Source organism: Bos javanicus, chromosome Y, assembly GCF_032452875.1.
Source record: "Bos javanicus breed banteng chromosome Y, ARS-OSU_banteng_1.0, whole genome shotgun sequence".
Lineage (NCBI taxonomy): Eukaryota > Metazoa > Chordata > Mammalia > Artiodactyla > Bovidae > Bos > Bos javanicus.
In genome coordinates this window covers 1,272,431-1,298,460 of record NC_083898.1, presented here as the reverse complement: position 1 = coordinate 1,298,460, position 26,030 = coordinate 1,272,431, and the positions used below count along the sequence as shown (strand labels likewise).

Here is a 26,030-nt window from a genome sequence, read left to right as displayed (position 1 = left end):
TGAATTAAGGAATATAGGGCTTTTCTTTGAATGGGAAAATGAAGTTTGGGCTCATTAAAATCATTCCCAAATTGTGCATCTTAACCATTTTGGGCCGACTTCCTATTTCTTTCCACCCTAAACCCCATCAGGGCACATATCTGCAGGTGAATGCAGATGCTGATGACTTGATTCCCTTACCAGTCTTTGTTTACTGAAATATCTGGTAAAATCATTTGCCCAGATTTTCTCCAAAGTATATTTCCCTTTATCTGTTTTCTAAAAACTTTGAGAACCCTAAGGTAAGTCACTTCAGTCGTGTCCGACTCTGTGCGACCCCATAGATGGCAGCCCACCAGGCTCCCCCGTCCCTGGGATTCTCCAGGCAAGAACACTGGAGTGGGCTGCCATTTCCTTCTCCAATGCATGAAAGTGAAAAGTGAAAGTGAAGTCGCTCAGTCGTGTCCGACTCTTCGCGACCCCATGGACTGCAGCCCACCAGGCTCCTCCGTCCATGGGATTTTCCAGGCAAGAGTACTGGAGTGGGGTGCCATTGAGAACCCTAAAAGTACTGCAAAAACGTCCCTTCCTATGCAGTTGCTATTGCCACATCCGGACAACTGACCCCTCCATCAAACTTTCCCCAGAAGGCCCTTTTCCTTTCTTCCCTAAAAGTGATAGTCCCTCAGTCCCGTCAGATTCTGTGCGACCCTATGGACCTTCAGTCTATGTACGTCTCTAGGCCAGAATACTGGAATGGGTAGCCTTTTAACTTCTCCAGATTTTCCCAACCCAGGGCTCAAACCCAGGTCTCCCGCATTGCGGGCTAATTTTTTACTAGCTGAGCGACAAGGGAAGCCCAAGAATATCGGAGTGGGTAGACTATCTTCTCCAGCGAATCTTCGCGACTCAGGAATCGAACCCGGGTCTCCTGCACTGCACGCGTATTCTTTAACGAGCCATTAAGGAAGCCTTCGGAGAAGGCAATGGCACCCCACTCCAGTACTCTTGCCTGGAAAATCCCATGGACGGAGGAGCCTGTTAGGCTGCAATCCATGGGGTCGCGAAGAGTCGGACACGACTGAGCGACTTCACTTTCACTTTTCACTTTCATGCATTGGAGAAGGAAATGGCAGCCCACTCTAGTATTCTTGCCTGGAGAATCCCAGGGACGGGGGATCCTGGTGGGCTGCTGCCGTCTATGGGGTCGCACAGAGTCGGACACGACTGAAGTGACTTAGCAAGGAAGCCTTCACTCTCCCACGCCGCAATCCCCTAAAAGGAACTTATTGAACCTGAGTGTGGCTTACTACAAGCCCTCCTTTCGGAGAAGACTGGCCCAGACCACAGGCGACCTCACCATAAGAAATTGTGGAAACTGGAACCAAAAAATACGGGAAGCAGGTCCCTGGAAAGCCTTCCAGGCGATCAGCTAGGGAAACGGAAAGAGCTACTGCCGACACATCCCGACGCGCGGTTATGTCATCCTTCTACCAAGCGTCCTTTTTTGGGGCTGCCCTTACCGTTGCCTGCACAAATGTCCCTTAGGTCGCCAATGAATAGGCCCCTAAATCTTTGGCTTGCTTTTTATGGTCAGTCTTTCTGCAGGTAATATGTAAAGCCAAGTGAAATAAGGTCATTTAGTGATCTCTCTGGTACACCAACCATTCTCCTCTCCCAGGCGCGAGACGTAGTCGCTCTCTCGCCTGCGCAGCCCCACCGGCACAAGGGGGCCTGCAAACGGTCAGGAAGCTACGCGGACGGTTTTGTTGCTCGTTCGGCAAGATGGCGCGGCGTGAGGAGTCATTTGTGACCCTGGGTCAGCCACATCTTTGTCGCCAGGATCTCTCCACACTGGTAAGGTTTTCTTTTAGGCGGATTGGAATGAGCTTAGGAGTGGGTATGACCTGACCTTTGGGAAAAGTTCAATCATGGCAGTACCGGGCTGCCGACAGCCTGAGTTATGCCAGAAACCTGGACCCGGGCATTCTTTGAAGCGTTCATCCAGGTGTGCGAGTTGAGCCTGGCGATGTGAAATCATGGAGCTTCGAAACGCGAAGATTTGGGCAGGAAAGTCAAGATATTAAGTACCATTAAGGTCTTTTCCTCTGAAGATCCGGGATAAGACTGTTAATACCTTCAGTTCTGGAAGGAGTTTTTACACTGTCGTTAGTGTTAATTTTCTTGAAATTTGAGGCCCTGGTCTTCCAAATCTTCCAGAGTTAGTGTAAATATAGTCTCTTTTTGTAAATGTAAAGGGCTTTTAGGACTTGGCTTTTATTGTTGAGTCGCTGAATCGTGTCTCACTCTGTGCGATCCCATGGACTGCAGCACTCCAGGCATCCCTGTTCTGACTGGGAATCAAGACTGCCTTTGCAAGAAAGGTACTTTTGGTAAACAGTGGAGCGCTGAATAGATAATGGCAAACTGTAGATACAAAACGAGATATAAATAACGGTTTGTCTTTTGTGAGGTAGTTTAAACTAAAATGTTTAATTGCAGGATGTTACCAGGTTGACACCACTCTCTCATGAAGTTATCAGCAGACAAGCCACAATTAATATAGGTAAGAATACATTGTTGTGTACAGTGCTGTCCTTGTTGAGGGTTGATTGCTCTCTGATGACATTTAAACTCTTGTTCAATTAACTGACCTGTAGGAAGACTCAGATATATAATGTATAGATTTTAGCCATTATGAGCAAAGTACCTGCTCGATTTCTTGGGAAACAGTACTCTTCACTTGAATCCAGGGAAAGACATAGGTGTATGAAGAGACAGTACGGTGTATGCATGTATAGCAGAATGTTAAAGAACAGGTGAAAATTCCTTTTGTAGAGAGTATTTTCAGAACAGATTTCTTAACAGGATTTGAAAATTCTTATTTAGTATCTAATCTTTTAGAATAGTGTTTTACTTCTTTTCTTAATTGACACATAATTTGGGAGAAGTTGAGTGTAGATGTTTTCACGTCTGTTAGTGGTAAAACCTAATAAGACTTACACCTTAGAGTGGTGAAAAATTGTAAGACATTATACTGCTCTTGCTGCTACTAATTTAGTTGCTAAGTGTGTGGACTCTTGTGACCCCATGGACTTGTTGCTTGCTAATCTCTGCTTTGGGATTCTGTAGGCAAGGATGCTGAAGGGGTTTCCATTCCCTTCTCCAGGCAGTCTTCCTACATCAGGGATTGGACCCCCCCATCTCTTGGATTGCAGGCATATTCTTTATGCCACTTGGGATGCTCAGTCTTAACATTTACTTGTTTACTGTAATCAAATTGGAGTTGTTTCCTAGTTTTTATGGATTCGTGCATGTTTAGGCTTCACTGTGGCTCAGCTGGGAAAGAATCCACCTGCAATGCGGAAGACGTGGGTTTGATCTCTGGGTTGGGAAGATCTACAGAACGGAAAGGTTACCCACTACAGTATTCTGGCCTGGAGAATTGCATAGACTATAGCCTATGGGGTTGCAAAGAGTTGGATGCCACTGAGCAACTTTCACTTGACTTTGTGCATGTTTACCTCAATTAGAATACTGGAAACTTTATTAATACACAAAATTTTGTGTTTTTAGATGAATGTTTATATCAAGTGAACTCCTTTTGCAGATTGATAACAAGTTGAATAATCACAAATTATGATTTTTAAATAAAATTTTCAGGTACATGGAGAGTTACATTTGGTCATGTTTCAGAAAAAATTTTGTGTTGAAAAGAATATATGGAGGGCGTAAATGAAATCTCTGTTGATTGTAGTTTGAAACATTTATAGTGAATTATGCCTTTTTTTCTAACTTTACTGAAATATTTGGTATAATGGTATGCATATAAATTAAGTGTTTTTTGGCCTTTGTAGGTACAATTGGTCACGTTGCTCATGGAAAATCTACTGTGGTAAAAGCTATTTCTGGAGTTCACACTGTCAGATTCAAAAATGAGCTAGAAAGAAATATTACAATCAAGCTTGGGTATGCTAATGCCAAGGTACATAGTATGCTGTGGAAGGAGAAACAATTTTACTTGGATTTCAAATATGCAAATGAGAATTTAAATTTATTTTCATTAAAATTTTTAGATTTACAAACTTGATGATGAAAGTTGTCCTCGGCCAGAATGTTACAGATCTTGTGGGAGTAGTACACCTGATGAGTTTCCTACAGACATTCCAGGGACCAAAGGGAACTTCAGACTAGTCAGGTGATTACTTTATGTTAAATACACATTTTTTCCTTTGTGCTTATTGAATTATTTAATTGTGAAGTTAATGATTCAAATCTAAGCCTGATGCAGATACCTTTTGCCAAAACATTTTCAATAAAATTTAGAGCTTACACTTGTTGCTGATAACTTTTTAAGAATTCTGTTTAAATATAAGGTAAAATGTGTATTTTGGGGTTCTCTAAAGAAATACAAGTATGGACTCGTTATATTCTGTGGGGTCCTTCTGTCTAGTCTTCCAATATTGTTACATATTTGTCTTAGTTTTGCCTGTAGGTGTCCATTTTTGGAATGTTGCATATCTTGATTCCTCAGAACACTGACATGTCATCTAACATATGTAGGTATTCAATTCAGTTCAATTGCTCAGTCATGTCCTACTCTTTGCGACCCCATGAATCGCAGCACGCCAGGCCTCCCTGTCCATCACCAGCTCCCGGAGTTCACTCAAACTCACGTCCATCAAGTTGGTGATGCCATCCAGCCATCTCATCCTGTGTTGTCCCCTTCTCCTCCTGCCCCCAATCCCTCCCAGCATCAGGGTCTTTTCCAATGAGTCAACTCTTCGCATGAGGTGGCCAAAGTACTGGAGTTTCAGCTTAAGCATCGTTCCTTCCAAAGAACACCCAGGACTGATCTCCTTTAGAACGGACTAGTTGGATCTCCTTGCAGTCCAAGGGACTCTCAAGAGTCTTCTCCAACACTACAGTTCAAAAGCATCAGTTCTTCGGTGCTCAGCTTTCTTCACAGTCCAACTCCACATCCATACATTACCACTGGAAAAACCATAGCCTTGACTAGGTGGACCTTTACTGGCAAAGTAATGTCTCTGCTTTTGAGTATGCCATCTAGGTTGGTTATAACTTTCCTTCCAAGGAGTAAGTGTCTTTTAATTTCATGGCTTCAGGCACCATCTGCAGTGATTTTGGAGCCCCCTAAAATAAAGTCTGACATTGTTTCCCCATCTATTTCCCATGAAGTGATGGGACCAGTTGCCATGATCTTCATTTTCTGAATGTTGAGCTTTAAGCCAACTTTTTTACTCTCCACTTTGACTTTCATCAAGTATGTAGGTATTAGGAGTACCCAAAGAAATTTTACATCATAAGGATATTAATATTCAATTTTTGAGAATGGTAATAATTCTAAAAGCATAGTAATTTTTGTTCTTAAGTGCTGAGTTCTTTGCATTAGGCTGGCAGGTTCACTCAGTCTTCCAAGACAGTGGAGATCCTTCTGTAAATTCCTTTTTTGAGTGAAAATTTCCATTCTTAAAATGCAGTTGTGGTTTGTTTAATGTATATCATTGCTTGTTTAAATAGTTTATTTCACATTGTGTGGTTACAGTTATGCTCTGAAAATATCAAATCTCTTAAGCTTCTATAATAAAAGTTTTAAAAGCTAAAATTATTTTAAAAATCTACATTTTTAATACATGGTTTAAAGTTTTTTATTGTAAGCATTTTATACCTAAAATTATTAATAATTGCAAATGTAATATTTGATTTCCCAACTGCTCTGCTCCATGTTTTCATTTTTAACTTTGAAATAATTGTAGAATAACTGAAAGTTGGCAAGATAACATAGAAGACCTGTACAGTTTTAATTGGTTTTGCCCCAATAGTCATAAAGTGTTAGTCACTCAGTTGTGTCCAACTCTTTGAGACCCCAGGGACTCTAGCTGTCCCAGCCCCCTGTCCGTGGGATTCTCCAGGCAAGAGTAATGGAGTGGGTCGTCATTTACTTCTCCATTAGTCATACTACTACTTCAAACTTCAGTGTAATACCAAAACAAAGCACTCTCTGTTGGTATACATATATATGTCTACTTTATGATATATCTGTTCCTGTAATGTCACTACTTTCTGGATAACAGAAATGTTATTTTACCACAAAGATTAGTCCATTATCCCCTACTGTTCTTAATCCCTGGCAAATACTAAATACTAGTCTATTATCTTGGAGAAGGCAATGGCACCCCACTCCAGTACTCTTGCCTGGAGAATCCCATGGATGGAGGAGCTTGGTAGGCTGCAGACCATGGGGTCGAGAAGAGTCGGACACGACTGAGCGACTTCATTTTCACTTTTCCCTTTCATGCATTGGAGAAGGAAATGGCAACCCACTCTGGTGTTCTTGCCTGGAGAATCCCAGGGACGGGGGAGCCTGGTGGGCTGCCATCTATGGGGTCGCACAGAGTTGGACACGACTGAAGTGACTTAGCAGCAGTAGCATCAGTCTATTATCTAACTGAGTTTTTAAATTTCAGAAATATTGTGTATGTTGAACACAGAAGCTGCTGCAGCTGCCGCCACCAAGTTGCTTCAGTCATGTCTGACTCTGTACGACCCCATAGACAGCAGCCCACCAGACTTCTCTGTCCCTGGGATTCTCCAGGCAAGAACACCAGAATGGGTTGCCATTTCCTTCTCCAGTGCATGCTTGCATGCTAAGTCGCTTCAGTCGTGTTGGACTGTATTCGACCCTTTGGACAGCAGCCCACTAGAACACAGTATATTGCCTTTGAAATTGACTTTTCCACTCATTACATACAGTATTTTTGAGATCCGTCAAGGCTTTTGAGCTTACTAGTAATTCATTCTTTTTTTTTGGTAGACTTTTTTTTAGAGAAGCTTTATATCTAAAGCTTCAAATGAGTACTGAGTAGAAGGTACAGATTTCTCTTATAGCCTGCAAACAGAGCCCCCCTCATTTTCAGATGAATGTGTTTTGACACAGCATTATCCAGTATCCATGATTTACATTAGTGTTCACTCTTGTTTTACATTTTACAAATTTGCAGAAATTTTTAATGATGTGTTTGTCCTTTTACTCTGTGTTCATCCTTATACTGTGTTACAGAGTGGTTTTGTTGCTGTAAAATCCTCTGTATCCTGCATATTCGTCTTTCACTCCTCTGTAACCCGTGGCAACTACTGATATTTGTTTCTCTGTGATGTGAAATTCACTCAGTCCAGTCTGACTCTTCACAACCCCATGGACTATACAGTCTGTGGAATTCTTCAGGCCAGAATACTGGAGTGGGTAGCCTTTCCCTTCTCCAGATTTGTTTATCTGGTTTTGCCTTTTCTAGAATAGTAAATAGTTGCTATTCTACCCTTTTTCTATTGAGCTCTTTTACTTAATGATATACAAGAAGCCTCTTGATGAAAGTGAAAGAGGAGAGTGAAAAAGTTGGCTTAAAGCTCAACATTCAGAAAACTAAGATCATGGCATCTAGTCCCATCAATTCATGGGAAATAGATGGGGAAACAGTGGAAATAGTATCAGACTTTATTTTTTGGGCTTCAAAATCACTGCAGATGGTGACTGCAGCCATGAAATTAAAAGACGCTCACTCCTTGGAAGGAAAGTTATGACCAACCTAGATAGCGTGTTCAAAAGCAGAGACATTACTTTGCCAACAAAGGTCCCTCTGGTCAAGGCTATGGTTTTTCCAGTGGTCATGTATGGATGTGAGAGTTGGACTGTGAAGAAGGCTGAGCGCTGAAGAATTGATGCTTTGAGCTGTGGTGTTGGAGAAGACTCTTGAGAGTCCCTTGGACTGCAAGGAAATCCAACCAGTCCATTCTGAAGGAGATCAGCCCTGGGATTTCTTTGGAAGGAATGATGGTAAAGCTGAAACTCCAGTACTTTGGCCATCTCATGTGAAGAGTTGACTCATTGGAAAAGACCCTGATGCTGGGAGGGATTGGCGACAGAAAGAAAAGGGGACGACAGTGGATGAGATGACTGGATGGCATCACCGACTTGATGGACGTGGGTTTGAGTGAACTCTGGGAATTGGTAATGGACAGGGAGGCCTGGTGTGCTGCAATTCATGTGATCTCAAAGAGTTGGACATGACTGAGCCACTGAACTCAACTGAATGTTTTGTATCACTTTGTAATTGGTAACTTGCTTAATGGCATTAAATAATTTGTTTTCTGGGTGTATCTCAGCATATGTATATATCTATTTACTTACAAAAGGATATATTGATTGCTTTTTAAAATTTGGCAGTTATGAATAAAGCTGTTATAAATATGCAAATTTTTTGTGTATATAGACGTAAATTTTCAATTGATTTGAGTAAATAAATAAGTGTATTTGCTGGACCAAATGGCAAAAGGATGTTTGCTTTTGTGAGAGAACACCAGTCTTTTTAAAAATGGCTCTACCATTTTGCATTCCCACTAGTAATGAATGAGAGCTCATGTTTTTTCACATCCTTGTAGTATCTGCTGATGTTGGTGTTTAGAATTTTAGCCATTCTAGTAAAGTTTTTTTTTGTTTTAATTAGCATTTTCCTGTTAGGTCATGTGGGATCAAATAATCATGTGATTATTTTCCATCAGTAAATCTTTGGTGGGGTGTCTTGGACCTGTTTTTTTAACCCAGTTCTATATTTTGATTTTTAAGAGTTATCTGTACACTTTAGGTGGTAGTTCATTTTCAGATACGTCTTTTGAAAATATCTTCTGCTACTTAGCTTGTCTTTTTATTCTCTTGACAGTATCTTTACAGAGCAAAAATTCTTAAGTTACAAAAATATTTTTTCATTTTTTTTTGCTGGGGTTGGGGGTGGTCCTTGCCTTGCACCTTGTAGGATTTTAGTTCCCCAATCAAGGATTGAACCTGTGCACTCTGCTGAGTCTTGCTGATCACTGGACCACCAGGAAATTCCCAGCAATTTCTAATTTTGAGGAAGGCCAGTGTATCTCTGGTTTTGGTGTTGTGCCTGAAAAGTGATTGCGTTCAAGGCCATCCATGTTTTCTCCAGTGTTTTCTTCTAGGAGTTTTACAGTTTTATGATTGTTTTTTGAGCTAATTTTTATACCAAGTACAAGATCTCTGCCTGGATGTATTATTTTTTTTAACATGTGGATGTCAGTTCTTAAAGCACAGTTTGTTAAAAAGACTGTCTTTGCCCTTACATCTCTTTGAGAGATCAGTTAACTCAGTACAAGTTTATTTCTTGGGTTTTTGTTCTGTTCTGTTAGTATTTGTCTGTTTTTCACATACTACAATGTTTTGGTTACTATACCTTTATACTAAGTCTTGAAGTGGGCTTGTGTCCTCTGATATTGTTATTGTCATTGAGTACTTTTGGCTTTTCTGAGACTCACCTCTGCATATAAACTTTATTTATTTTTTTATTTTTTAAAATTTATTTTTTAAATTTTGGTTTGTGTTGGGTCTTTGTTGCTGCATGGGCTTTTCTCTACTTGTGGTGAGCAGGGGCCGCTGTTTGTTTTGGTGCTTAGGCTTCTTATTGTGGTGACTTTTGTGGAGCACAGATTTCAGTTGTTGTGGTTTATGTAGTTGTGGTTCCCAGACTCTGGAGCATAGTAGTTGTAGTGCCCATGCTTAGTTGCTCTGTGGCATGTACTATCTTCCTGGGCCAGGGATCAAACTTGATCCTGAATTTGCAGGATAATTCTTTACTACTGAGTCACCAGGGAAATTGTGCACATAAGCTTTAGAATCAGTTTGTTGATATGCATAAAATGACTTGCTGGGATTTCCATTCAGATTGCATCGTATCTTTAGATCAGTTTGAAAAGAACTAACAACTTGATGGTATTGTTGTCCTACTCATTGCATGTGATCTCTGTTTAATTTTTTGGTTTCATTCATCAGAATTTTGTAGTCTTCCTCATACAGATCTTACACATATTTTTTAGATTTACACCTAAGCATTTTTATTTTTAGGGTTGAAAATATAAATGGTTTGTGTTTTTAATTTCACATTCTACTTGTTCATTGCAGCCATTTAGGAAAGTGATTGAGTTGTATAAGTTAACTTTGAATCTACAGTCTTATATTAATCACTCATTACTTTTTGTTTTTTTTGTTGTTGCCTTTAACAGTTTTTCTGCATAGGCAGTCATGTTATCTACAAAGACAATTTTATATCTGCATTTCTAATCTGTATACCTTTATTTCAGTTTCATATTTTTAGTATATAAGCTGGGACTCCATTATTATGTTCAAAAGCATGGAGAAAAAGAGACATTTTTGCTTTTTCCTTGTCTTAGTAAAGAGCATTGCATTTCTTAACCATCAAATATGACATTAACTGTAGATACCTTTTATTACTTTGAGATTGCCATCTGTTCCTAGTTTGGTAAGGGTTTACAAATGGGTTTATGCTTTTTGTGCATTTCTTGATAGTATTATGTGGTTTTCCTTTAATCTGTTGATATGGTGGAAGGCATTAATGGATTATCAGGTATTGAATCAGCCTAGAATACCTTAGTTAAATCCCACATGGTGATATTGTTGGATTAGGTTTGTTAATATTTTGTTGAAGATTTTTGTATGTATGTTCATGAGGAATTTTACTGTAGTTTTCCTTCCTTGCAGTGCTTTTGTTCGGTTTAGGCATAAAGTAATGTGTACCTTATAAAATGAGGAAGTATTTCATTTGCTGCTGTCTCCTTAAAGATCCAGCAGGGAATCAGTATAATATCTTTCTTAAATGTTTGGTAGAATTCACCAGTGAACATATTTAGGCCTGGTGCTTCCTCTGGTTATTTGTTGATTGAATTTCTGTAATTAATATAAACCTAATCAGATTGTTCAAATTGCTGTACGGGCTTAATGCTAACCATATCAAAATACCAGCAAAGTTTTTTTGGTTGGAAAATATATACTATTTTAAGAAAAGATAATATCAGGCATACAGATCAGAAAGAAATGTTGCTTCGTAAGTATGGTTGCAGGATACAACAATAGCTCACTGTATTTCAGTGTACTAGCAATGAACACTTACATACCCACCCAAATTTAAACTACTGAAGTCTCCAAAAGATGAAATACTTTAGATACAAAACACCATTGCTTTAGAAGATAGAAGAAATACTTCATCATTCTATGAGGAAAACTTTACCTTTTATCAGAACCACAAAGACATTACACAAAAGGAAAAGTAAGGGGAAATAATTCTTATGAGCATATAAGCTAAAATATGTGAAAATTACACACCTCTGAAAGAAGTCAAGGAAAATCTAAATATAATCTGTGCATGGATTGAAAGCTCAACCGATATACACAGGTTTAATGCAGCTTTTATCAAAATCCCAGCAAAGTTAGGAAACAGAGAATTAGACCCCCTCCAAAATGTCCCAGCTGAGTTTTGGCAAACGTATGGAAGGAGTTCTATAAGAGAGAATAGAATATTCAGAAGAGAATACGGTATTCAACAAACAGATAATGTCTGTTTAAAGGCAAAAAAAAATAAGCCTAGTTTTAAATGAAATACTTTGCATTCAAAATGTATATTTTCTTTGAACATTTGTGTGAGCTCATCTATTTTGAGTACATACTTGACATACAGCCACGTTTGTGTATTAAATGGATCACAAAAAACTGTAAGAAACCTTTAAGAGAAAATGTAGGCAAAAAAAGTTTAGAGCTTGGGATTGTCTCTGATCTTTCAAGATATTACGGCATATTGCATTCCATGGGGAAAAAAAAATTGGTAAGTTGCAGTACCTCAGAATTAAAAGTAATTGCTCTGCAAAAGATCTGTTGCAAGGGTCAGAAGACTTTTACTGACCCAGAGATATTTGCAGACAACATGTCCAGAAGTGACTAGAACAAATAAATCTCAACTCAGCAGTTGAAAACAGTTGATCAAAGTGGAATGTGTTAGTTGCTCAAAGTGGAATGTGTTAGTTGCTCAGTCATGTCCCACTCTATGACCCCATGGTCTGTCCATGGAATTCTCCAGGCAAGATAATGAAGTGGATTGTCATTGCCTTCTTCAGGGGATCTTTCCAACCCAGGGATCAAACCCAGGTCTTCTGCATCGTAGTCAGGTTCTTTACCGTTAGAGCTACCGGAAGACAGTAGTCTAAAGGTACGGAGATCATATTTGCAGACAAATAAGCACATTTCCTATAATTCATGGTTTGACTTTAAATCCAGAATATTCCTAGTTTTTATTGTTGTTAGTTTACTATTCCCATTTATGCATTCTATAAAATCAGTGTCTTTTTCACCTTGGGACATATCTCAAGCTGATGAGAGCCTAATCTTTGGTTAAGTTATATCTGCATATAGCTAATTTTATCTGTTTTGTAATAGGTCTTCAGTCATTTAAATTTCTAAGATGATAGTGTCATTTCAAACTTTTGGAAGCATCATGATATATAGCCACTCTGTAGCAGGATTAATTTCTTTCAAAATAATTTAGCTTTTAGAAGTCTATGGATGTTTAAGTACTATTTGATATTAAAGCTGGTTATTATTTCTTGATTATTAGACATGTTTCCTTTGTTGACTGTCCTGGCCATGATATTTTGATGGCTACTATGCTGAATGGTGCAGCAGTGATGGATGCAGCTCTTCTGTTAATCGGTAAGTAACATTTGAATTGATTTCACAAGTATGGAGTCCATTCAGCATGGCATATTTAAAGGGGAGTCTGAGTCTCTCATGCCCATAATTGAGAATAGGTAGATTATCCAAATTAGTATAGATGACTGCTTGCTAGCTATCATGAAATAGTAAGGTAAGTTGTACTGGGGCTGTTATCTTGTGAGAATTCTAAGAGAAGTGTGGGGAAAAATTTTTTTTAAGACAATGCATTTTTCTTACTGTCTTTTTAGACTTTTAAAATAATAGTATGTTGGGGGCAGGGAGAAGATATTTTATAAATGGCTGTGAGCTATTCAGTGCAGTATTGATGTAATGGGCTTTTTAAACATGCACAGTCATGTGAAATACTGAAGTCAAGGGCTGTGTGAATGTTTTCAAAACTGGAGTTGTGCTTTCTTTTGTGAGATCTTAAGGTGAATTTTAAGGGTCAAATGTAAAGTTCAAGGGAATTGTGTCCACAGAAGACCACTTTTGTTTCTGATACCCAGAGTACAAATTCAGGGAGTACTCTAAATCATCCTTAAGTTTGATAACTTACTAGAGTTTTAAAAAAACTCAGTGAAAGGTGAGTTTTTGAATTAAAATTACAGTTTCTTATAGGGAAAGGTACAAAATTCAGTTCCGTGAAAGGAAGGGTACAAAGGGGCAGAGGCCAGCATTTAGCTTCTGCCCGAAAAAGGTTTAGTCCTTGCATTTGGGCTTCTTAACCATAAGCCATGTCATTTCTGACAGAATTGTCCTTATTCAGGGCAGGAGTTGACTACACCTAATGTTAAGAGTATGATTGCTACACTAGATACCATTAAAGAGGGTGGCCATGCCAAAAAGAGCAACCATGTGATTTATGGTGGGAGACTGTGGAAATGAGAACTCCACTTCCGTATGACTGTGCTTTTCAACAAGCCTGCAGAATAAGTATGGGGCAAGGCAACTGAATATCACAATTAAAGGGAAATGATCATTGGGATACTAGACAAAATATACTTTTTAATAATATATTGTCAGACCTTCATTTCTCCTCATGTGATCCTGTATAACCTTCCCATCTGTCCTTGTGACTGGATAGCTGTGTTGAGAGGAAACAGACAGCCTCCAGGTTGGAAATCACTGTCTTTGTAAGCTGAGAAGTGTTGTTCCATTCCTTTTGTAGTATTCTCTTCATTAGATCTGTCCCACATTTAAAGGGAAGGATTTCACAAGGGTGTGAATGCCAGATATGGGCATCATTGAATATCTTTGTGGTTGTCTACATTTATGGTTGGTTGATTACAGTTCATAGACTGCACTATGCAACTTTTCTACTCTTAACTGTTCTGGAGCTACACTAGGCCAGAATATGCTGCAGACTACATGGAACTGCTGCTGCTACTGCTAAGTCGCTTCAGTTGTGTCCGACTCTGTGCGACCCCATAGACAGCAGCCTGCCAGGCTCCCGCATCCCTGGGATTCTCCAGGCAAGAACACTGGAGTGGGCTGCTATTTCCTTCTCCAATGCATGAAAGTGAAAAGTGAAAGTGAAGTCGCTCAGTTGTGTCCGACTCTTAGCGACCCCATGGACTGCAGCCTACCAGGCTCCTCTGTCCATGGGATTTTCCAGGCAAGAACACTGGAGTGGGTTGCCATTGCCTTCTCCAATGGAACTAGAGGAACTTGAGGGGTATATATAACACCTAAGTATAGCCTGAAGGAAATCAAATTAGTTGATTCCAAGTATTGTGTGTAGGGTCAGGAATAGGAGTTAAAAGATGAGGGGATCCAGGGCACTCAGATGTTGGGTTTAAACTTGAGAACTAACTCTGATCACACACATCTTTTTTGTGTTTTAATTCTTCATAATCTCCTTAGCTGGCAATGAATCCTGTCCTCAGCCTCAGACTTCTGAACACCTGGCTGCCATAGAAATTATGAAACTGAAGCATATTTTGATTTTGCAAAATAAAATTGATTTGGTAAAAGAAAGTCAGGCTAAAGAACAGTATGAACAGATCCTTGCGTTTGTACAAGGTAAGGTGCTGTAATAGTTAATAAGTGTATGAATCAAGTTTTAAGGTAAACATTTAATCATCAAAAATGAATCTATAGTTTCGAATCCCTGTTTCTCTGTATTACTAAGTGCCTTTTAGCCAGTTTATAGAAGCAGTGAAATTTGAGTTGGTTGTTAGAGTTTGACTTTCATGTTAGATAGGAAAAAGGTAATAGTCTGTGGATATTACCAGTTGGGTTTCTTTCAGATGGCAGCATGTTACTCTTGTTTTATTTAAAAACGACTGTTGTTCAACTTCATCATCATGATAGTGAAAATATGTAAGAGGTGATATTTGTGTGTCATCCTTGCATTGAAGTCATGCTAGTATTGTCTATATAATTCTAATGTTATTATATGTGTTTTCAGAGTGAGGGCCAATGCATTGTTTTTTAAATTCTTTCCCAGTAATAGTAAAATGATATATATATATATATGTTAGTCTGTTTTCTGATTATTTACAGTCTCTTCTTAAGAAGCTCTTTGTAGTACTGCAAGTGACAATCATTTCTTTAATCTGTAATGTTCTTTTCTCTAAAACATATGGTTTCTATTTGGGGCAAGACATAATACATATTATTTTTTACATTTGACTTTTTTACCTGTTAGATGGTCTACCTTTATTAGCCAGATTATGTGATAAAAGTTACACCTGTAAATTCTCTATTTGGTCCATTCTGTTGACTACTTGTTTGGCATTGGAAAAACAAAATATTGTGCTTTTCTAACAGGGTGGTAGCTTTCCATATTTTGCTGACCTCTGTTTATGACGTCTGGGTATCTGTTTTTAGTTATCTTTAGTAATTTGTGGAGCAAATTTTGAAAAACAGATGAATTTTGATCTTTCTGAATTTTGTCATATAGGTACAGTAGCAGAAGGAGCTCCTATTATTCCAATTTCTGCTCAACTAAAATATAATATTGAAGTTGTCTGTGAGTATATTGTTAAGAAAATTCCAGTACCTCTAAGAGACTTTACTTCAGAACCCCGACTTATTGGTAAGGACTTAAGCTGTTATCCTTTAACTGTTGACTGATTTTTTCTGCATTGTTGATTTTCTTTTAAGGGCACAGAGGTAATGATATATTAGAATGTTTGTGTGCTTTTTTGAATTTTAACATAGGGAATGAGTTTATGTATAACACAGGCAACATATATGTATGTATACATATATATATAAGTCATATATATGTACTTATATATATACATATATACATATGTAAGTCAACAGAGTGAATTTTAAAGTTTTATGAATTAGATCGATTCTAAGATGCTAGATTGAAGAGCAGAATCATGAATGAAATAGAAACATTAATTTTTATTAGGTAATCAGGATTAGAGTAATATAGTGTTAGAGTAATAATAGTGTTCTTTTATATAATGTTTTAAACAGGAACAGGAAAATAGCACCTCTGTACAAATTGTTTTAGCATACTGTTAATGAAGATTTTCATGTTCTTTTTGCCTTAATTTTGTAGTACCTGTACTGATGATTACATTAAGGGTGTTTTTTTGGTAAACAAATTTGCAGAAAACCTGAACCTTTCTGTATACACCTCTGGGCATCCTGTATGTTTTATGGAGAGTGTTCTTTTGAGTGATTATGAAGCACACTGTTTGATAAGTGCCACTTTTAAAAAGTTAATATAGTCCTAGAATTATTTGGTAGTTTTAAAAATAAGTTTTTGTCACATAAATTCTAATATAAAGGTATATGAGAGAAGAATTCAGTCCCATAGCTCTGATAACATGTGTATTTCCAAATGTCTTTTTGTTCATATGATTATATAAACCTAGGTGCATATATAGTCATTTAATGAATGTAGGATTGTACTCTGGAAATGAATTTCATAGCTACTTCTTTTTTTAATTGTATGTGAGGATCCCTGTAATAGTTTGTTACAGTTGCCATAATAAAACATTACATAATGGATTTACTTCTCACATATACATGGGCCAGAAATGTGACATTAAGGTCCTTCCAGATTTTCTTCCTCCAGAGGCCTGTCCTCTTTGACTTGGAGATGGCCAGATGGTGCCTTTTGTCACACAATTTTTCCTCTGTATGTGTGCATCCTTGCTATCTCTTTGTCCAGATCTCCTGTTTTTGTAAGGACATGAGTGAGAATGGGTTAGGGCCCACTGATTTTACCTGAATTCTTTGAAGGCCTTGTCTTCAAATACAATCAGATTCTGAGGTACTGGTTCGAAAGCTTAGGCCTTTAGCATGAATTGCAGGGAAGGAGACCACACTTTATTTAGCCTAGAATAATCAACCCTTCACTTAATTTTATCTGTATAAAGTATTTATTTGTCTTTTCTTTTGTAATAGTTGTTTAATTCCATAGTATAAATAGAGCTTCAACATGTCACTTAACTGATTGACTTATTTTCACTTTTCCAATAGTTAAGACCATGATAAGATTTGGGATAAAAAAAAAAATAATAATGATGATGATGTTGTTTTCCACAAACTCAACTCTAAGGTGTAGATCTTAGCTACTTCTGAACACACACACACTCACAAACTTAACATGAATAAGCATCTGATTTAACTAACAGGGTGAACTTTATGGTTTATTTCCTTTTTTCCTTTTCCCCTTCCCAGTTATTAGGTCCTTTGATGTCAACAAACCTGGCTGTGAAGTTAATGATCTTAAAGGTGGTGTGGCTGGTGGTAGTATTTTAAAAGGAGTGTTAAAGGTGAACTTGATTTTGAACTTTTCTTAACTAGAACACATTTTAAAGATGGTAAAAACAAAATTTCAAAACTAACTTTAAAACACATTGTTTTAATATGTCTTTAAATCATGCATGTGTTATAAGCTAGGTAACAGAATAGTGGTTGTGTTTAGAGATGTACTATAGTTAGGACTCTTAACATGTAAAGGTAATTATCTTGTCCCACATATGTTTATAACTCAATGTTTCAGGTGAGCCAGGAAATAGAAGTCAGACCTGGTATTGTTTCCAAAGATAGTGAAGGAAAACTCATGTGTAAACCAATCTTTTCCAAAATTGTATCACTTTTTGCGGAACACAATGATCTTCAGTATGCTGCTCCAGGTGGTCTTATTGGTAAGGATATCACTTAATATCTGTAGGCTTCTGATAGCAACTGTTCAGGTCACTTTTTTGTGAAATACACTGAGTCCATATCTCTAATTAGGTATTTTAAGTGAATATGAAGGAGTGGGATACACAGGTATACACATAATTTAATTGTTCACTGTAGTATAAAACAATTTCATGTTTGTTTAAAAAAAACTTGTAGGGAATTTTTGGTGCTCCAGTGATTAGGACTCAGCCTGCTCCAGTGATTAGGACTCAGCCTGGAGAATCCCAGGGATGGGGGAGCCTGGTAGGCTGTTGTCTGTGGGGTTGCACAGAGTCAGACACGTCCGAAGTGACTTAGCAGCAGCAGCAGCAGGCCTTGATTAATCCCTCATTAAGAAACTAAAATCCCATAAGCCGTGCTCTCTTTGTGGTGGCAGGGGTTTTATATGTAAAGAATACATTTTAATTGCTATTAGGAAACCACTCTAGAACACAGGGTGTTCAGCTTGGTGCTCTGTGATTACCAAAAAGGGTGGAGTGGTGGTGGGAGGGAGACTCAAGAGGGAGAGCTTTATGTATACATAAAGCTGATTCACATTGTACAACAGAAATCAACATAGCACTAAAGCAGTTACACTGTAAAAACACAAAACACTAATTTATTGAATGTGCTATGCTTAGTTGCTCAGTTGTGTCCAAATGTTTGTGACTCCATGGACTTTAGCCCCCCAGGCTCCTTCATCCTTGGGGATTCTCCAGGCAGGAATACTGGAGTGGGTTGTAATGCCCTCCTCAAGGGAATCTTCCCAACCCAGGAGTTGAATCCAGATCTCCTGCATTGCAGGAGGATTATTTATCAGCTGAGCTACCAGGGAAGCCCAATTTATTCAGTTAATTGAATATGATAAGTTAAATAACAAAGTTTAATGATTTAATATTAAATGTAATACACCCTTACTTAAACTGGTCAGATTCACACTGTTCACGTCATCCAGCCTAATTACTTCATGGCAAATAGGTGGGGAAGCAATGGAAACAGTGGCTGACTATTCTTCTGGGCCCCAAAATCACTGTGGATGGTGATTACAGCCATGAAGTTAAAAGATGCTTGCTCCTTGGAAGGAAAGTTTTGACCAACCTACAGAGCATATTCAAAAGCAGAGACATTACTTTGCAACAAAGGTCAATCTAGTCAAGTCTATGGTTTTTCCAGTAGTCATGTATGGATGTGAGAGTTGGACTGTGAAGAAAGCTGAGCGCTGAAGAATTGATGCTTTTGAACTGTGGTGTTGGAAAGGACTGTTTAGAGTCCCTTGGACTGCAAGGAGATCCAACCAGTCCATCCTAAAGGAGATCAGTCCTGGGTGTTCATTGGAAGGACTAATGTTGAAGCTGAAACTCCAGTACTTTGGCCGCCTGATGCGAAGAGCTGACTCATTAGAAAAGACCCTGGGGCTGGGAAGGATTGAAGGAAGAAAAGGGGACAACAGCGGATGAGATTTTCTTGTTAATTTGTTGTATTGGTGTACAAACAGAATAGTATAATGAGAACCCTTTATACCTGCCAACCAGCATTAACAATGATGTATTATATTTCTGCAAAGTAATATCCCTCATGGCTCAGTGATAAAGAATCTGCCTGACAATGCAGGAGAGATGGGTTCGATCCCTGGGTGAGGAGGATACCTTTGTAAAGGAAATGACAACCCACTCCAGTATTCTTACCTGGGAAATCCCATGAACAGAGGATACTAGTGGCTGTATACAGTCCATGGAGTCAGAATCAGACACAAGTGAGTGACTAAACAACAATAATCATTATAAACTCGGTAATTCTCAGGCTTGATTAAGACAATATCTTACTACATGAAATTTATTTACCTTTATAGTTTAAGTCAAACTTTAAAAAATTCTTTAATTTCTGTCAACCCTTTTTTTTTCATTGTTCTTATATTTATGGATAAAGCAGGGATTTCAATTAGAAATGTATGGCATTTTGATTATGTAGTTGTTAGATGTTATGAGTTAATTGGGTTGAAGTTGTACTGGTATGACTAATTTCACCTTTGCGAGTGTTTTAAGAAATAGCAAATTGGAATATGTATTTTTTATATCTTAGGAGTTGGAACAAAAATTGACCCCACTTTGTGCCGGGCTGACAGAATGGTGGGGCAGGTGCTTGGTGCAGTTGGAGCTTTACCAGAGATTTTCACAGAATTGGAAATTTCCTATTTTCTACTTAGACGACTTCTTGGTGTACGCACAGAAGGAGACAAGAAAGCAGCAAAGGTAAGTGCTTTTTGTAATTCAGAAGCACAAAGCATGATGTTTCAACCAGTTTTGTTCATTTGTTACAGTGACAGTATAATTACAAAAAAAGTATTGGGAAGTGAATAATTTGGAAGTTTCTGTGTACCAACCAGCCATAAACCAAGCCAGAATTTTGTTTTGTTATTTAATGGAAAAAAGTATTTGTGCCTATATTTCTAGTGTGCGTGCTCAGCCATGTCTGACTCTTTGTGACCCAGTGGACTGCATCCCGCAAGGCTCCTCTGTCCATGAAATTTTCCAGGCAGAAAACATGTGACTTTTTATAAAAGAAGAGTCAGACTTTGTTGGCAGAGATACAGAGAAATAAGTACTTAAACTTTCTTTTTTTTTTTTTTAAACCCATTCCGGGGGCCCGGGGCCTCCGGGCCCTCCCGCAGCACCGGCGTCATCCGCCATTTGGTGTTTTCAGGAAGAAGAAGAGAGAGACCTCGCCCGACGGTGTCTTTATAAGGCGCCAAGGGTCGCGAGATCTCGGTTGCCCTTAAACTTTCTGAGAGTATAAATTTGTAACATATGTAAGTGTTCCCACCAGTTTCATTTCAGAGTTGTCATTTTAAACAACAACAGGAAAATGACATTTTAAAAGGAATGATGTGTAATACATATTTTGACATTAAAAGATGTGGAGAGACAATAAACTCAGAGAAACAAGCGGCAGAAGTGTGATATAGAGTACTCTGTTAGCTTTTAAACACTGGGTTTTTTATAGTAGTTAAGTCTTTGTATCCTGTTATCACTATTAGATTCTATTTTCTAGCTTTTCTTTAGGTTTTAGTATTTGTTGTTTGAGTGCTTAAAATAATAGCTAGTGGGAAGCTGCTGTATAGCACAAGGAGCTGTTCCTATACCTTGCTTTGAAGTATGCAACCTTAGATTGAGAATATTCTTCCTGTACAGTATTTAAAATTCTGTATGTGATCATAAAGTCCTTCTTAGAGTTCGTTTTAGTATTTATATTTCTTACAGTCTGATTAAATGAAACATGAAGGCCTTAAGGACAACAGTGTAGGGGTTTCCCTGATGGCTCAGTGGTAAAGAATCTGCCTGCCAGTGCAAGAGACAACAGGTTCGATCCCTGATCTGGGAAGATACCATATGCTGTGGAAGCAGGTAATCCTCTGCACCTCAACGGCTCTGCCCACATACTGCAGCTGCTGAAGACTGCCCACCTAGACTCTGCTCCACAGGAAGAGAAGCTACAACAATAAGCCCACACACCACAACTAGAGAATAATCCCTACTGACCCAAACTAGAGAAAGCCTGCGCAGCGACAAAGACCCAGCACTGCCACAAATAAAATTATATATTAAAAAAGCTGGTGTGAATTTTGACATTATACTGTAGAGGCATCTGTAGGCAGTATGTTGTTCAGTTGGTAAGCCATGTCCAACTCTTTGTGACCCCAAGGACTGCAGCAAACCAGGGTTCCCTGTCCTTCACACTCCTGGAGTTTGCTTTAACTCAGGTTGATTCAGTTGGTCATGCCATGCAACCTTCTACTCTGTAGCCCCCTTCTCCTGCCTTAAATCTTCCCTAGTGTCTGGTCTTTTCCAGTGAATTGGCTCTTTTTATCAAGTATCCAAAGTATTGGAGTTTCAGCTTTAGCATCTGTTCTTCCAGTGAATATTTAGGTTGGTTTCCTTTAGGATCGACTGGTTTGATCTTGCAGTTTAAGGAACTCTCAAGGGTTTTCTGCAACACCATAGTTTGAAAGCATCAATTTTTCTTTTATTTATTAAAAATTTTATTATTATTTTTTTTTACTTTACAATATTGTATTGGTTTTGCCATACATCAACATGCATCTGCCACGGGTGTACATGTGTTCCCTGTCCTGAACCCTCCTCCCTCCTCCCTCCCCATACCATCCCTCTGGGTCATCCCAGTGCACCAGCCCCAGACTTCCTGTATCCTGCATCGAACCTGGACTGGTGATTCATTTCTTTTATGATATTATACATGTTTTAATGCCATGCTCCCAAATCATCCCCCACCTCCCTCTCCCACAGAGTCCAAAAGACTGTTCTATACATCTGTGTCTCTTTTGCTGTCTTGTACACAGGGTTGTTGTTACCATCTTTCTAAATTCCATATATGTGCGTTAGTATACTGTATTGGTGTTTTTCTTTCTGGCTTACTTCACTGTGTATAATAGGCTCCAGTTTCATCCACCTCATTAGAACTGATTCAAATGTATTCTTTTTAATGGCTGAGTAACACTCCATTGTGTATATGTACCACAGCTTTCTTATCCATTCATCTGCTGATGGACATCTAGGTTGCTTCCATGTCCTTTCTATTATAAACAGTGCTGTGATGAACATTGGGGTACACGTGTCTCTTTGAATTCTGGTTTCCTCAGTGTGTATGCCCAGCAGTGGCATTGCTGGGTCGTATGGCAATTCTATTTCCAGGTTTTTAAGGAATCTCCACACTGTTCTCCATAGTGGCTGTACTAGTTTGCATTCCCACCAACAGTGTAAGAGGGTTCTCTTTTCTCCACATCCTCTCCAGCATGTATTGCTTGTAGACTTTTGGATCGCAGCCATTCTGACTGGTGTGAAATGGTACCTCATTGTGATTTTGGTTTGCATTTCTCGGATAATGAGTGATGTTGAGCATCTTTTCATGTGTTTGTTAGCCATATATATGTCTTCTTTGGAGAAATGTCTATTTAGTTCTTTGGCCCATTTTTTGATTGGGTTGTTTATTTTTCTGGAATTGAGCTGCAAGAGTTGCTTGTATATTTTTGAGATTAGTTGTTTGTCAGTTGCTTCATTTGCTATTATTTTCTCCCGTTCAGAAGGCTGTCTTTTCACCTTGCTTGTAGCTTCTTTTGTTGTGCAGAAGCTTTTAATTTTGATTAAGTCCCATTTGTTTATTTTTGCTTTTATTTCTAATATTCTGGGAGGTGGGTCATAGAGGATCCTGCTGTGATCTATGTCGGAGAGTGTTTTGCCTATGTTCTCTAAGAGTTTTATAGTTTCTGGTCTTACGTTTAGATCTTTAATCCATTTTGAGTTTATTTTTGTGTATGGTGTTAGAAAGTGTTCTAGTTTCATTCTTTTACAAGTGGTTGACCAGTTTTCCCAGCACCACTTGTTAAAGAGATTGTCATTTCTCCATTGTATATTCTTGCCTCCTTTGTCAAAGATAAGGTGTCCATAGGTGCGTGGGTTTACCTCTGGGCTTTCTATTTTGTTCCATTGATCTATATTTCTGTCTTTGTGCCAGTACCATACTGTCTTGATGACTATGTCTTTGTAGTAGAGCCTGAAGTCAGGCAGGTTGATGCCTCCAGTTCCATTCTTCTTTCTCAAGATTGGAAAGCATCAATTTTTCAACACTCAGTCTTCTTTATGGTTCAACTCTCACATCCATACACGGCTTCTAGAAAAACTGTAGCTTTGACTATACAGGCATTTATTAACGAACTGATGTCTCTGCTTTTTAATAATGTAGTCTAGGCTTTTTGTAGCTTTTCTTCCAGGAGTGACTATCTTTTAATTCTGTGGCTTCAGTTACCATCTACAGTGATTTTGGAACCCAAGAAATGAAAATCTGTCATTGTTTCCATTTTTTCACTTTATATTTGGTGTGAAGTAGGCAATGGCACCCCACTCCAGTACTCTTGCTTGGAAAATCCCATGGACGGAGAAGCTTCGTAGGCTCCAGTCCATGTGGTCGCTGAGGGTCAGACATGACTGAGCGACTTCACTTTCACTTTTCACTTTGATGCATTGGAGAAGGAAATGGCAACCCACTCCAGTGTTCTTGCCTGGAGAATGCCAGGGACAGGGGAGCCTGGTGGGCTGCCGTCTGTGGGGTCGCACAGAGTTGGACACGACTGAAGTGACTTAGCAGCAGTAGCAGTAGCAGCAGAGACATTACTTTGCCAACAAAGGTCCATCTAGTCAAGGCTATGGTTTTTCCAGTGATCATGTATGGATGTAAGAGTTGGACTGTGAAGAAAGCTGAGCGCCAAAGAATTGATGCTTTTGAATTGGTGTTGGAGAAGACTCTTGAAAGTCCCTTGGGTTGCAAGGAGATCCAGCCAGTCCATTCTAAAGGAGATCGGTCCTGGATGTACTTTCGAAGGAATGAAGCTAAAGCTGAAACTCCAGTACTTTGGCCACATCATGCAAAGAGTTGACTCATTGGAAAAGTCTCTTTGATGCTGGGAGGAATTGGGGGCAGGAGAAGGGGACCACAGAGGATGAGATGGCTGGATGGCATCACTGACTCGATGGACATGAGTTTGAGTGAACTCCAGGAGTTGGTGATGGACAAGGAGGCCTGGGGAGCTGCAATTCATCGGGTCGCAAAAAGTTGGACACGACTGAGCGAATGAACTGAACTGAACTCAATGGGACTGGATGTCAGGATCTTAGTGTTTTGAACGTTGTGTTTCAAGCTAGCTTTTTCACTCTTCTGTTTCATCCTCATCAAGAGACTCTCTAGTTTGCTTCACATTCTGCCATTTGAGTGGTTATCATCTGTATATCTGAGGTTGTTCTTATTTCTCCCAGCAGTCTTGATTCCAGGTTGTGATTCATCCAGCCCTGCATTTTGTAAATAAGCAAGGTGTCAGTATACAGCTGAGACGTACTCCTTTCCCCAGTTTGGAATCAGTTGTTGTTCCACGATTAGTTCTGTTGCTTCTTGACCTGCATACAGGTCTTGGAGGAGGCAGGTATTGCCCTCTTAAAAGTTTTCCATTTTGCTGTGATCCACATAGGTAAGTCAGTAAGCAGATGATTGTCTGAAATTCCTTTGCCTTTTCTATGACCCAGTGGGTGTTGGCAATTTGATCTCTGGTTCTCCTCCCTTTTCTAAATCCAGATTGTACATTTGGAAGTTCTCAGTTCAAGTACTGCTGAAACCTAGCTTGAAGGATTTTATGTGTTACCTTGCTAGTTTGTGAAATGAGCTCAGTTGTACTATAATGGGAATATACTTTGGAAATGCCTGACTCTGGGATGAGAATAAACACTATGTTTTCCAGTCTTAGGCTACTGCTGAATTTTCCAAATTTGCTGGTGTATTGAGTGGAGTACTAACAACATCATCATTTAGGATTTGCATTAGCTCAGTTGGAATTTTATCACCTCCATGAACTTTGTTCATAGTAATTTTTCCTAAGGCCCACTATCTGCACAGTCAAGGATATCTGGCTCTAGGTGAGTGACCATACTGTTGAAGTTATCTGGGTCATTAACTTTTATTGTATACTTTGTCCCTGTGTTCTTTTGTGTGTGTGTGTGTGTGTGATGGTTTTTGCCCTACATCAGTGTCAATCAGTCAGAGGTATATATATTCTTGCCATCCTGAACTGCTCTCCCTCCTCCCTCCCCAGCGTGTCCTTCAGGGTTGTCCCAGAGCATCAGCTTTGTGTGCACTGCTTCATGCCTCGAATTTGCACTGGTCAGCTGTTTTACATATAATAATACACACGCTTCAGTGCTATTCTCAAATCCCATTCTCGCCTTTTGCCATCAAGTCCCAAAGTGTGGTTTACACCTGTGTTCCTTTGGCACCCTGCATATAACATGGTCAGTACTATCTCTGTAAATTCCATGTATTTGTGTTAATATACAGTATATGACTTTTTCTTTCTGACTTAACTTCACTCTGAATAATAGCCTCCAGGTTCATCCATCTCATTAAAACGGACTTAAATGTGTACCTTTATATAACTGGGTAATATTCCTTTGTGTATATGTACAACCTCCTTATCCATTCATCTGCTTACGGACAGCTTGGTTGATTCCATGTCCTAGCTATTGTAAACAGTGCTGCAGTGAATGTTGGGGTACATGTGTCTCTTTCAGTTCTGCTTTTCTTGGAATGTAACCAGGAGTGGAATTGCTGGATCATATGGCAGTTCTGTTCCCAGATTTTCAAGAATCTCCACACTGCTATCCAAAGTGGCTATACCAGTTTGCGTTTGCATCAACAGCATAAGAGGGTTCCCTTTTCTCCACACCCTCTCTAGCATTTACTATTTGTAGACTTTTTGATGACAGCTATT

General features: G+C 39.0%; 1 protein-coding gene across 3 annotated transcripts in view; it reads left to right on the top strand.

Moving 5' to 3' along the window:
• Positions 1-1,728: 1,728 nt before the first annotated feature.
• Positions 1,729-26,030, top strand: part of LOC133243845 (eukaryotic translation initiation factor 2 subunit 3, Y-linked-like) — a 48,564-nt gene continuing 24,262 nt past the window's right edge. For 2 of the 3 annotated variants that reach the window (XM_061410573.1, XM_061410571.1), the window contains exons 1-10: positions 1,729-1,836; positions 2,482-2,545; positions 3,837-3,964; positions 4,056-4,177; positions 12,471-12,565; positions 14,432-14,590; positions 15,474-15,608; positions 17,219-17,313; positions 17,544-17,688; positions 19,787-19,956. In XM_061410573.1, the coding sequence (XP_061266557.1) occupies positions 1,765-1,836; positions 2,482-2,545; positions 3,837-3,964; positions 4,056-4,177; positions 12,471-12,565; positions 14,432-14,590; positions 15,474-15,608; positions 17,219-17,313; positions 17,544-17,688; positions 19,787-19,956 (1,185 nt within the window). In that variant the 5' untranslated portion in view covers positions 1,729-1,764. The remainder of the gene's footprint in view (positions 1,837-2,481; positions 2,546-3,836; positions 3,965-4,055; positions 4,178-12,470; positions 12,566-14,431; positions 14,591-15,473; positions 15,609-17,218; positions 17,314-17,543; positions 17,689-19,786; positions 19,957-26,030) is intronic. The other variant, XM_061410572.1, reaches the window with a different exon arrangement.